Source organism: Nilaparvata lugens, chromosome X (assembly GCF_014356525.2).
Source record: "Nilaparvata lugens isolate BPH chromosome X, ASM1435652v1, whole genome shotgun sequence".
Lineage (NCBI taxonomy): Eukaryota > Metazoa > Arthropoda > Insecta > Hemiptera > Delphacidae > Nilaparvata > Nilaparvata lugens.
This window is the reverse complement of record NC_052518.1, coordinates 3035755-3049358: the sequence shown is the minus strand read 5'-3', so window position 1 is coordinate 3049358 and position 13604 is coordinate 3035755. Positions and strand designations below refer to the sequence as shown.

General features: G+C 35.7%; 1 protein-coding gene across 1 annotated transcript in view; it reads left to right on the top strand.

Moving 5' to 3' along the window:
- Positions 1-13604, top strand: part of LOC111045885 (trifunctional enzyme subunit beta, mitochondrial) — a 47441-nt gene that overhangs the window by 14292 nt on the left and 19545 nt on the right. The window contains exons 4-6 of the mRNA XM_039442239.1: positions 934-1121; positions 3285-3459; positions 4751-4881. Coding sequence (XP_039298173.1) covers positions 934-1121; positions 3285-3459; positions 4751-4881 — 494 coding nt within the window. The remainder of the gene's footprint in view (positions 1-933; positions 1122-3284; positions 3460-4750; positions 4882-13604) is intronic.

Genomic DNA, 13604 nt, shown 5'->3' with positions numbered 1-13604 from the left:
CTTATCCGGATAGAATTTCATATCGGAATGAAGAATTCGTCGTACAACTCGATCAGAAATGGCTAGCGCAACAGCATGTTTCTCTGCTGAACGTCGTGGAGACCGTGTAACAGCTACTCTTACCGCTTTAATGTTTTCAGGCGTTCTCACAGTCCGTTTTCGTCCTGTTGGTTTTGTTTTTAGAGCAGACGACGTGTTCCTAAAATTCTTTATCCACAAAAAAGTCGTATTCCAACTGGAAACAGGCGCGTGTCGATTCAAATAATTATTGAAATGTCTGCAAAATGACCGCTATGTCAATTAAAACTTGTAATATATCAAATTAAAGATCAAATTATGCAATTTACAGTGAATTACATAGATTACTCAAAACGAGTAATTAATTAATTCCGTTTTTATTAATTCTATTGTCATTATTTTCAAAATCAAATCAAACAATCGATGTTCAATCATGATCGTCAGTCAAGTCGATCTCAAGCCGATAGCCCACGTAGTTCTTTCCCGTGAAGCTTTATGACGCTTGTAGTCTCTCATATTGTGCCGTTCATACACTCTTACCCGGTCAAAACAGTAAAAATCGACAAAAATCGACAGTAATCGGCTTGGGATAACAGTAAAAGTTGCGACATAAACGCCCTATACCATGGATATCTACTTACACTATTGTTTCTCTATGATACTGGCTACTGAAATGCCAAGAATAGACCCCTCGATGTACAACATTCCCGCCTTTTCAATGACAGTGGTGCCAACATAACAATTACTACAAAATCGTCAGATTAATATGCCGGTCTCTGTATAATGAAGGAAATAATAATTCGTTTATACACGTACGGGATAGGAAATTAACTAATGACTTATCATCACGTCTGAACTACTCAACTGATTAACTTGAAATTTTGTTTCAATTCAAGTTTTTCTCTGTTTTTTCAGGTATTGGTTTAATTGCTGCGGGCGCTTATGACGTGATAGTAGCCGGTGGAGTCGAATTCATGTCCGATATTCCGATCCGTCATTCGAGGAAGATGCGATCTCTGATGTTGAAGGCTAACAAGGCTAAGACACCCATGCAAACACTCAAATTGCTCACTTCAATCAGGCCAGACTTCTTAGTACCAGAGGTATGCATTGGCTTACTTATTATTTCATTTCATTTCATTTATTTATCGTCACATTACATCAATTTTTGAGTAACACTTATTTGACTGGTGACATGTCAATACTAGAAAAAAATTATATTTAAAAGACTTAGTTCTAACTTCTTGAAAGTAAAATAAATAAATACACTCTATGATGTATCTCATCAAATTCACATGGAAATGAAAGTCACAAACAGTTAAGTTACACTCTACAGCCTCTTTTCACAAATTAAAATTCGGCAGCAGAGTATAGGGCTATTATATTCATCTATATAATTCCTAAAATGAGATCCACGTTATAATGGAAGTGGAGAAACATAGGAGATTCTCTGCCTTGCCACTGCTTCCTATAGAAGATAGCTGATTCCGTTATATCTGATATTAACTAAAATCACTTCACTTATGAATAGGCTACTTCATTCAAATTAATAAAAACAATATACAACTTGTAGTACCCTTTTATCAAAACATTTAAAAAAATAGCACAAGGACTACCTTATTATTTTATCTACCAATGATACTACATTAATGTCATTTGCATTGTAAATAAATAAATAATTGTAAATTTTAACTTGAAAATGGCCAAAGTAGGTCGAAACTAGTCGTTAAAATGTTTTAATAAAAGGGTACTACAAGTATTATATTGTTTTTATCAATTCTAATATTAACTGTTCATTCTTGTTCAAAATAATCAATTATATTTTATTCGTTGAGAACACAATTATATTGTCCAATGATAAATTTTCATAATTGGGATAATTGTGACTCCCTTTGTCTTCTGCAGTTTCTTGTCTGAGATAGTGTTTGATCATATAGTCGAATAACTTATTTAATCTTAAGTTTAGTTGATCATTAAGTGAGGATGTAGTGTTTATTATTGTTTCTTCTTATTGCAGTTTGTTTCTTTACTTATTTGACTAGATACTTTGAAACTATTAGTGAAAACTGATAATCCCATTCAATTTTCATTGTATCTAAAACCTATTTCATTAGGGTAACCGTCCACTGGAACCGTATTCAATCTGGATATTCGATCCGTTCGGCTGTTGGATCGGACGAATCTGCCGGCCATTAATTTGGCCGAATACGGTCGTCCATTGGAACCGTTTACGTCAGTCTAGTTCAGTAGTAGGCTGGTTGCCAATTATTGAATTAACTACTATCATAACCACCACAATTTTACATAAACAATAATTATTATATTGAGATTTTGAAAACTGAATAAAAAAAAATTCCACTAAATTAGTTATTCATTATAATATTACCTTCAGATCCTATTTGTTCAGCAATCTTTGCCCACAGATTCCTTTGAACATCACGACGATGTTATCTTTTGTCTCTCATAACCCACAATGAAACATGCTCTTGGACCAAACTTATCAACTTTTCATTGTCCATAGTTGCAGCTTTATAAAACAGAACAACATGAAAAAAACAAACAAGACTGTGAAACAATTTTAGGTTAGGAACACCTTGTTGTCTCAGCTCGACTAGTTAGTTCGGCCGGATAAAGCCGGAAAATCCCATTCAATTCGTATCAAAAAATTGATCGGCCGTGCACGGCCGTATGAACCTGTTGCAATGGACGAGCATCTATTCCTTTCTTTGTTGGGGGATCGTTCGGACGAGTTCGGTAGTTTTCGGCCGATGCTAGTTCGGACGAAAACGGTTCTAGTGGACGGCCCACCTTAGACTTGTCATGTTTTCTGCCAGAATAGTGAATTTGTTGACATTTCGTTTGTATTTACTTTATTTCACATTGTATTTAAAACATATTTCAATGAATTTGTCATTTTTTATGCCAGGATATGGATTTTTTTTTATCTGAGTTGAACTAAGCTGTGTTCAAGGGAGCAATTAAAAATAAATTAATAGATGCAATATCCTATAGCATGAAGGAAAGGTTTAGCTGTTGGGGTGAATGAATCCAGCCCCTTATGAGTGTGTGTTGTTGACAATTCCCTAACAACTTACACCTTTTTGTATGCTCTAATTCCTTGTTTGAAATGTTCTGTTCTGACTTCAGATTGTGCACTCAGAATTTCATCTTAGGATATAATTATGTTGACATATCAAATGCTACCAAGCATTGCTTGATTTTCGGGAATGTTTTTTGATCAAATGAAACTTTGGGTGTTGATGCAGCTTCCAGCTGTTGCGGAATTCTCGTCAGGTGAGACGATGGGTCACTCAGCTGATCGGTTGGCAGCTGCTTTCAAAGTGACGCGACAGGAGCAAGACGAGTATGCACTTCGGTCGCATACATTGGCTCATGACGCTCAGTCTAAAGGCTACTTCACTGACATTATTCCCTTCAAAGGTAATCAACAATCATATATTTTCGCCACACTGCACAGAAAGTAGCTGTTTTCCAGTCCCTACGTAGATCTGAAAGACATTGTTTGCAGACGACTCTCGTCTGACGTCAGAACATGCTTCTTTCCGGCTAAGGCCGGTTACCCTTTCCGGCCGCTTTTTGAACATTTTTGAAAATGTGTTTGGACAACTGTGCCATATGGTGCATTGTGTTCAGGAGGGTGAGATCGGAAATTTTCACCCCACTTTGAGTACCCTACGACGTCTGGTTCTTGAGATATGAGACATCAAAGTTCCCCCCCCCTCATAAAACATTCTTATTCGATTTGTTATTCTTATATAGTTGATGCCAAAAAGTTAGGGGTCTTCGTGGGTCACATGGTGTAACCTACTCACAGCTGATGCAATGCATCTATTTATTGTCTCTTTTGATTTAAAAATCATCACCTAAGCCAAGCTAGATGACAACTCTACTTGACAACATCAGCTGTTGGGACGCACAAGAGACCCACGAAACCGCCCAACTTTTTGGCGTCAGCTATACCTGTAGTGTGGCGAAAAATATCGTACGCGACTCTCTCAGAAAGGTGTTTACGGTATTCGGATAACATATTCCCGGGCTCGGCAAGCCTCGCCCGGGAAACTATCCTCATACCGTAAACAATAACTTTCTGTGCTTGTAGCGTAATATACTATTTCATTACTGTAATAATAATATCGAGTGACACCTGGCTGGCTCATGTCTGGTGTCAGAGTTTTCAGGTCGCAAGTAATCAATTTCAGGACACTCTGACATGACCTAACGACTGCTTTTTGAGATGCCGGGACCGACGGAAAACGTGCCCATCTGAAACATTACTGTGAAGGAGTGAAAGTGAAGGTTTTGAAGTGATCCTTGGTCTAGTGGACGCAATCCTATAGTGAGGTCCACGTTATAATGACAGTATTTGATCAACTTTGGTTTTGCTCTCCTTGTCTATCATTCGACAAAGCCGGTGGTACTATCCTTTTCTAGGTCCACAACGATGCCAATTATGTTTTCGACAGAAGAAATATAATTAATTAATACAGAGAATCGGCATCGCTATTCTTCTATTTTTATCCACTGCCATTATAACGTGGACCTTACTATAGGCTTGCGTAGTAGCGTAAAGATCCCGGGTTCAAACCCGCTCAACACCAAACCTTAATGTGTTATCGGATGAGCATGTTGAACTGACGGAACCGGCTGAACAGACTATTTTGTATTCGGTTATCAAAGTAATAAACTAAATTCGTTTTGCTCTTTTTTACAGTACCTGACTCGGATAAGACAATCAGCAATGATAACGGTATCAGAGTGTCTAACATGGAGCAACTTGGTAAACTGAAGCCAGCCTTTGTCAAGCCTCATGGAACTATCACGGCTGCCAACGCTTCCTTCTTGGTAATTGATTCACTTCAAAAATAAATCTATGAATTTTAGAAACGTATTCATTCGAATTTGAATAGATTGTATCATGTATTGTGTAGAGGACTTTGCCCTCTGACTAGTTAGGATCAGCTCACACTCACGCGACTCAGGTCGAGAAGAGACTCGACTCTAGTCGAGAGCATGTGTTTTCAAATGGTGACTGTTGCGGAGACTAGAATCTAAAAAAAAGTAAATTGACTTGAAATGTAAAAATTAATTAAAATTTAACCGGCTTTTGTGCGACCAGGACTAAGAATAGTCACAATGATATTTATTTCATACCTAAAAATGAGTAGTTACCTCAATTTTGATTCAGTAGATTTAGTTGGGATCTAATAAATTCAATTAATACTGTACATTTTCTGTAGAATGGTGACCGGAATCAAAAGTAAAATTCAGTATAATTTAGATTTCTTTCTATAATCAACTATACAATAAGGCGAAGCTGGTCACTTTATAGAGTTATAAGGTGAAAACTCTAAGGTAATATAAACTGAGTTTTCAAGGTTATATGAACTGGTTAAAAGTAATAAAACTGATAATGAAAGTGCTTCCATTCGGAAAACACGAGAGTAAGTTCTGTAGCTTTCAATGAATTCCACACATTTTCAAAATTGTCTAGTTATTATGACTTCGCATAGTAAATTTTTATTATAAAAACTCAAAATTGAATAGCTTTCCATCCACTGCAAAACCCAATGTATGAAATTTACACTATGAACAGTTGTATTGTAGAATTTCTCCATATTGAGGTGAAATAAAAAGGATATAGTCAGCTGAATTTAATTTTTAAGTGGAACTCACAATTTAGTCTTTATTTCTCCCAATGTATGAAGTGTAAGGCTCAACTCACACTTACGCGACTCAGGTCGAGAAGAGACTCGACTCTAGTCGAGAGCACGTGTTTCCAAATGGTGACACTCAGACCAGTCGACTCTAGTCTCCGCGACTGTCACCATTTGGAAACACGTGCTCTCGACTAGAGTCGAGTCTCATCTCGACCTGAGTCGCGTAAGTGTGAGTTGAAAAGACGACTTATCTGATTGGTTCTCGTGGAATTAATCACGGTTAAAATTTAACCGGCTATTGTGCAACCGGCACTCAAGAGTCATAATACTATTATGACTCTAAAACAAGTCATTCTATTCTTATTGGCTAATGTAACATTCATAACAGTGTAATAAAGTAGTTGATCCATTTTCATTAAACAATAAATAAATGTTTTATTTGCCAAAAAAAAACTGAAACTACTACATCAATTACAGAAGATATTAGATAAATTACAATTACATACAATAGTTAGTTACAAAAAATTCTTATAATGTGTCCTCTACATGTTTAGTGTTTTCTATGTGGAAATTGACCTACTACACTATGGCGTACCATGTTCTAGAGTAGGTTTTGTTTTTTTGTGCGGATTATTAATTAGTTAGTGTTTAGAAAGTCATTAGGTGGTTAGTTGTTGTTAGAAATAATGTCTTCTATGTTCTGTCTTCCTTCGCTCATCAACCAATTGTGTACTATTGTTTTGAACTTTCTAGGATGATTAATCTGTTTAAAGTTTGCAGGAAGTAGATTATTTAATTTTGGTGCTCATATATGGGAAAAGATATATTTTGCTATCTCCTCTCTATGGTAATATGTAGTTGCTCAGATTAGATGAGAAACGTGCTTTGGTTGGAATGGTGATTGCTTGAAACTAGCTCCACTAACTGACACATCATTTCAATAACCTGCCTGTCCTTGGAAGGTTATTCTCCACGCCATGCAAAAGTCATACTTACCAATATAGGTTAACATATCTTATTATACTTAGGTTAATCTAGCTGTTGTTGCTATGGTGAACGTGATTTTTTTGAGCTCAAAATTTAGGTGTTTTTATTATATATTTTGCGAATTTAAAGTTTGTTTCATGTTTTTACAAAAGTTTTATTATCAATCTATCTTAATTTGAAATTGTTTTAGTCTGATTTATAGTTTTAGATTGATGATTTGGTGTTGATATTGGAATAGACACAACCTACATAATACTTGGACAATTTTAAACAAAATTAGGAAATAGGAGAAGTTTTGGGCAATAGCCTGTTTCTTTCTTCTCCGACTATTGTATTGTTCGCTCTATCTGTCTGTGACTTGACAAAAATCCACAAATACACCCTGAAAAATGTGTTGATTTAAGGCTGTGCAAAGGCTAAAAATAAACTTTCTACTGGTGATATTTTTGAAGTTTTTCGATTCGTATATCATCAAACTATCAAAATAAAAAAGTTTTCTCAGGAAAACATATTTTTCCGATCATTACTTTTTGAGATATGAGCGCCTAAAGTTTAAATTTTCGGGACAGAACATTTTAAATTCGGTAAGAGATAAATCCATGAGATTTAGATGATTGATTCTCCATGGTCTTGTTGATCTAGTAAAACAAAAATTTTCTTAAAATATCAATTTTTAATAAAGTTATTCAATTTACTAAAAATAACTCAACAAAAAGTTATTTTTGGTCATTTTTAGTAAATTGAATAACTTTCTCAAAAATTGATATTTTCAGAAAATTTTTGTTTTACTAGATCAACAAGACCATGAAAAGTCAATCCTCTAAATCTCATGGATTTATCTCTTACCGAATTTAAAATGTTCTGTCCCGAAAATTTAAACTTTAGGCGCTCATATCTCAAAAAGTAATGATTGGAAAAAAATGTTTTCCTGAGAAACTTTTTTATTTTGATAGTTTGATGATATACGAATCGAAAAACTTCAAAAAATATCACCAGTAAAAAGTTTATTTTTAGCCTTTGCTTAGCATTAATATTAGGTAGACGTAATTTATTATTCTTTATTGTAGAATAGAACAAATTTTCTAACAGCAATTTATTTATGAGTTCTTCTATTGATTCCTACCAATCACACCAACAATGATATTATTATTGTGATGTGTATTCCCCTTTGTACTCAAAATTTATTGTGAAAGCTGAAATATGTATTCACTGATTCTTTCTAAACTCTGAATCTCAACTAATCAATTCTTAAATAAGTCAATAGGTTAGATTACTTAGTATGTATATTTATTCTTTCTCTCTTCCACATCAATAGTAATAGTAAATCAGAAATAGCACTATTACTAGTGATAAACTTTGTTTAATGCGAATAACACCTCTGGTTTTCATTAGTAGAGTCAGTGGTACAGTTCCCTGGGCAAGTACTAACTATCTTGTAAACTCTCCCAATGAAAACGTTCATGGTAGAGTTCTAGTTTTTCGTAGAGTAGAGTGGGATAGTACTCTACCACTGCCTTTCTCCACCACCGCTTCTCACTCTACTCTACCACTACTATGCTAATGAAAACAGTCTCGAGCTACTAGAGTAGAGTCTAATTTCATTTTCTTCTTAATAATAATAATTTTAATTGCAAAAATTAATACCCGGTCCGGCATAAAAACCTGACGATTTTTGAGGGATAATAATCAAAGTATGTTCCGTACATTGAAACATGTAATATCAAATTTAGCAATTTACAAAAATGAATTAGATAGATCACACACAGAGTTTTTCTTTTTGAAGATTAAGCCATCCAAATGTTTTCCGTTACTTTTCACACACTCACTCAAGCTTATTCTAAAATTTGCCATTGCTCACTCAATTATCACTTGTAGAATTTCTTCAATTTCTCGTTGAATGACTTATTTTAGTTCTGTAGATTATTGCCTGCCCGATAACGCTAATTTTGTTTATTCACAAATCCCGACAAATGAAAATGTGCTCGTCACTTGAAAGAATATAAATGGCATCCTGGTGGACATTTTCGAAAATTATCTCGTAAGCGGCTTTGCGATGTGCCCAATCATTTGCATTGAGTTGTTGCACTAACATTATCTTATACGGATGGAATTTTAGGTCGGAATGAAGAATTCGTCGTACACTTCGATCAGAAATGGCTAGCGCAACAGCATGTTTCGCTTCTGAACGTCATGGAGACCGTGTAACAGCTACTCTTACCGCGTTAATGTTTTCAGGCGTTCTCACAGTCCGTTTCCGTCCTGTTGGGTTTGTTTATAAAGCAGACGACGTGTTCTTAAAACTCCTTACCCACAACAAGATCGTATTCCTACTGGGAACAGGCGCGTGTCGATTTCAATTGAAATGCCTGCGAAATAAACGCTGTGTTAAAATAACTGAGGCTCTTTTAAAATAAGCTTCAGTCACAATACATTTTTGACTGTATTCCTCATACAGTTCTATTAAAGAAATTGGAGCATTATGGCTTACAGGGATGTGCAATTCGGGTGTTTGAGTCTTACCTTTCTGAGAGAAAACAGATTGTACATTGGAATGATCAGTGCTCAATTCCTCTTCTGGTAAAACGGGGTGTGCCATAGGGCTCATTGTTGGGCCCATTACTCTTTATTGTAGCAATAAATGATTTGCACTACTATCTAGAGCAATGGTCGCCAAACTTATGAGCCTGTGAGCTGGAATAGCATTTATAAATCTTCTAGTGAGCTACCAACGAATATTAGAATAAAGAAAGTATCTTTTATCGCCTATAAAGATACATTTCTAGTGTTGAAATCCACTTATCTCATAGCAAAAAGTATAACAAAAGTTGAAATGTACATTTCAATGATAGCAGTGGAACTCTTTTTGGCGATCAAGTATTTTCTTGACGTTGTAGCCGCCATTCTGATGCAGTTGTCCAAAACATGTCCCTATATCGATTTTTTATGAATTTCATATTTGAAAAAGATTATTTACAAGTAGGTAGAGCTGAGCATAGCTTTCAACCTCAATGCAACTTGAATAATAATTGGATATTTTTCTTTGGGGACTTGAGGCCAAATATTTCCAGTTGTAGAAAGTGATCCGAGGGACAAGATCGTTTTAAAAATCCACAAATTCCATTTCAACTGAAGCCTGATCTCAACCAAAATGTTTTACAACACAAGCTGAAAAATCTTCTGCATCGATCTCTACAAAAGGAGAGTTGACGAATTGTACCATATTCGATATGCTTTTAAAATAAGCTTCAGTCACAATACATTTTTGACTGTATTCCTCATACAGTTCTATTAAAGAAATTGGAGAATTATGGTTTACAGGAATGTGCGATTCGGGTGTTTGAGTCTTACCTTTCTGAGAGAAAACAGATTGTACATTGGAATGATCAGTGCTCAATTCCTCTTCTGGTAAAACGGGGTGTGCCATAGGGCTCATTGTTGGGCCCATTACTCTTTCTTGTAGCAATAAATGATTTGCACTACTATCTAGAGGGAAATGTGCTGTTCTATGCGGATGCCACTTCCTTGTTCTCTGCAAATAAGAGTGTCACCCAGGCTAAAGCAGATGTGATGAAGCTGAGGATAAAGCTCGTGATTGGTTCTCACTAAACAGATTGTCTCTGAATGAGGCAAAAACTCAAAGTATATTGTTCTCTCTATTAGATGTCAGTGAGTATTTGCAACCGGTCCGATTATTGGGGTTCACTCTTGATGCCAAGTTACTCTGGGAACGTCATATAGACATGGTGTGCTATAGAAGGCTGATGTCTGAACTGCCAATTTCGGTGGTCAGACAGGCCTATTTTGCTTTTTTTCATTCGAGGATGAGTTATGGTTTGAAATTGTGGGGTCATGCATCTAGCACTTCTAAAGTGCTGTTAATTCAGAAGAGAGCGGTCCGGGTGATTTCTGGGGCAGGCTATCTCGATCACTGTAAGCCCCTTCTTTCTAAAAATGGCATTCTATCCGTCATTAATGAGTTCATCTGTCAATGTTTGAAGGATATACATCAGATGCAGGATAGGCTACCAAAGAGCAATGACATTCACAGTCACTTCACAAGAAACCGTGAGAGTATAATATATACCAAGATGCAGACTTGAAAAGTCTAAGTCGAGCTACCCTGTGATAGGCTACAAATTCCATAACTTGCTACCAACTCAAGTTAGATCCTTGCCAAATAAATGTTTTCTCCAAGTACTTAGATCCTGGGTGATTGTGAATCAATTTTACTCAGTAGAGGAATTCATTACTGCTGATCACAACACCCTAGTCAATTTAATATAATGCTTTTTTTTGTATATTGATACCCAAGTACAGGAGACTAAATTATCTGATCTAATGGTAAATTTGATTTAACTGATCTGTTTTATTTATTATTGTCTATTGTATGTATTGTATCTGTGCAATTTATTGTATGTTTCTTTAATGTAAATTGTGACTTGGCTATATGTAACTTCTATGTTCAACTGGCCCAATAAAAACTTGAAACGCTCGATGTTCACTTGACCACGACATACTGGCTACTGAAATGGCATGAATAGACCTGTCGATGTACAACATTCCCGCCTTTTCAATGACAGTGGTGTCAATACAACAATTACTACAAAATCGTCAGATTAATATGCCGGCTCCTGTACATGTTACAATTCATAATAGATATAGTATAAAATCGTTCTATAATTCCTTAGAAATAATTCGATAATGGAGATTAAATTTAAAGAAAATTTAAACAAAACAATAGCCGTAGTTATCTCTGCAAGCAAAAGATCAGCCGCATATATCAATGCTTTTTGTAAAACTTTTGTGTCTGAACGGCGATAATGAATGTTCCCTATTGACATTTTAAGGTTAGTTCTGTTCACTAGACAACACACTTTACCTACTATTCTCAATTGTAGTGAAAACAGTTACTCGACCAAGTAAGTAGAGTAGAGTTAGCTCGGTAGAGTTAGTATGCCAGTTACTCGACCACTAACTCTACTAGTGAAAACACGGCTATAAAGCAAAAAAATCTGGTGTGGCGCACTTACACAACTTTCTTTGCCGTTAAGAAAATTGATCACCTGACGCTAGTGTTCACGCGCATCCAAGTCTACTTATAAACCAAGATCTGAGCCAGCTGGCATAGCATACGAGGTCTGCTATCTCTACATAGTGAATCATTTAATAGAATCAACAGTTGCCAACAGTTTGCAATTGGATAATCACATTTTCTTGAATTTCAAGCTTATTTTCAATTTTAGGTGAAAATGTTACTGAACATTAATTGTAGAGATTTTCTTACTCAATCTTTTCCACTCAAAATTTTTGGTTAAAATTGTATCTGAGACCTGATAATTGGGAATCTAAAATCAAACTTTGCATAGATGGGGCGGAACACCTGAAATTTTTACAGATATGAGACTTGTGGCAGTTGATAGAGCTTATCAATTACTATCTTAGGTATAAATTTAATCAAAATCGTTGTAGCCGTTTTCGAGAAAATCGCGAAGAACCCTGCTTTTGACATTTTCGTCATTTTAGCCGCCATCTTGAATTGCATTTGATCAAAATTGTTCGTGTCGGATCCTTATAGTGTAAGGACCCTAAGTTCAAAATTTCAAGTCATTCCGTTAATTGGGAGAAGAGATATCGTGTACACAGACGCACATACACTCATACACACCCACACATACAGACCAATACCCAAAAACCACTTTGGACTCAGGGGACCTTGAAACGTATAGAAATTTAGAAATTGGGGTACCTTAATTTTTTTCGGAAAGTAATACTTTCCTTACCTATGATAATATCTCATCGATATCTCATCTCCCAATTAACGGAATGACTTGAAATTTTGAACTTAAGGTCCTTACACTATAAGGATCCGACACGAACAATTTCGATCAAATGCAATTCAAGATGGCGGCTAAAATGGCGAAAATGTTGTCAAAAACAGGGGTTTTCGTGATTCTCTTGAAAACGGATCCAACGATTTTGATCAAATTCATACCTAAAATAGTCATTGATAAGCTCTATCAACTGCCACAAGTCCCATATCTGTGAAAATTCCAGGAGCTCCGCGCCATCTATGCAAAGTTTGATTCTAGGTTTCCAATTATCAGGCTTCAGATACAATTTAAACAAAAAATTTCAAGTGGAAAAGATTGAGCATGAAAATCTCTACAAAATTAATGTTCAGTAACATGTTCACCTAAAATTGAAAATGAGCTTGAAATTCTAGAAAATTTGATTATTCAGTTACAAACTGTTGGCAACTGTTGATTCTATTAAATCATTCACTATGAAGAGATAGCAGACCTCATGTGTCTCCAGCGTTATTGACCTGTCACCAGCTGGCTCATATTTTTGAATAGAAGACTTGAGATGCGCGTGAACACTAGCGTCAGGTGATCAATTTTCATTACGGCAAGGAAAGTTGTGTGAGTGTGCCACACCAGATTTTTAATGCTTGCTACCAACGGACTCACCAACTATAGTGCAATAAGCAGCAAGAACTAATACCCTGCGACACTTGGAGTCTCACTGAATTTGTATTTTGTAATGCTGTTTTTGTGAAATAGGTCAATAATCTCTCTGGCTAATATTTGTTGGGCTGGTTGACAGCAACTTTCCATGCCTTTCTGTTCGGTAGAAAGTTAGTGGGAAGGATACTTTGAATATTCTTTCCGAAGAATGGACATTGATATGTACAAAGCTCCGCCAATCCATGTAGATGCATAGCAATGTTATTTATAGTTATTATAAATTGATTTCATAATCATAACAGTTCAATAAATATTTTCTTATTATGTAAATTTATCTGAAACTTCGTTGCATAGTGAACTATTGTATATAAGAACGTTGTATAAGCCAGTATAGATTGTAATCTACATAAATACTAGGGATGGGTATCGAAAGTCAAAACATCGATAAGTGAAA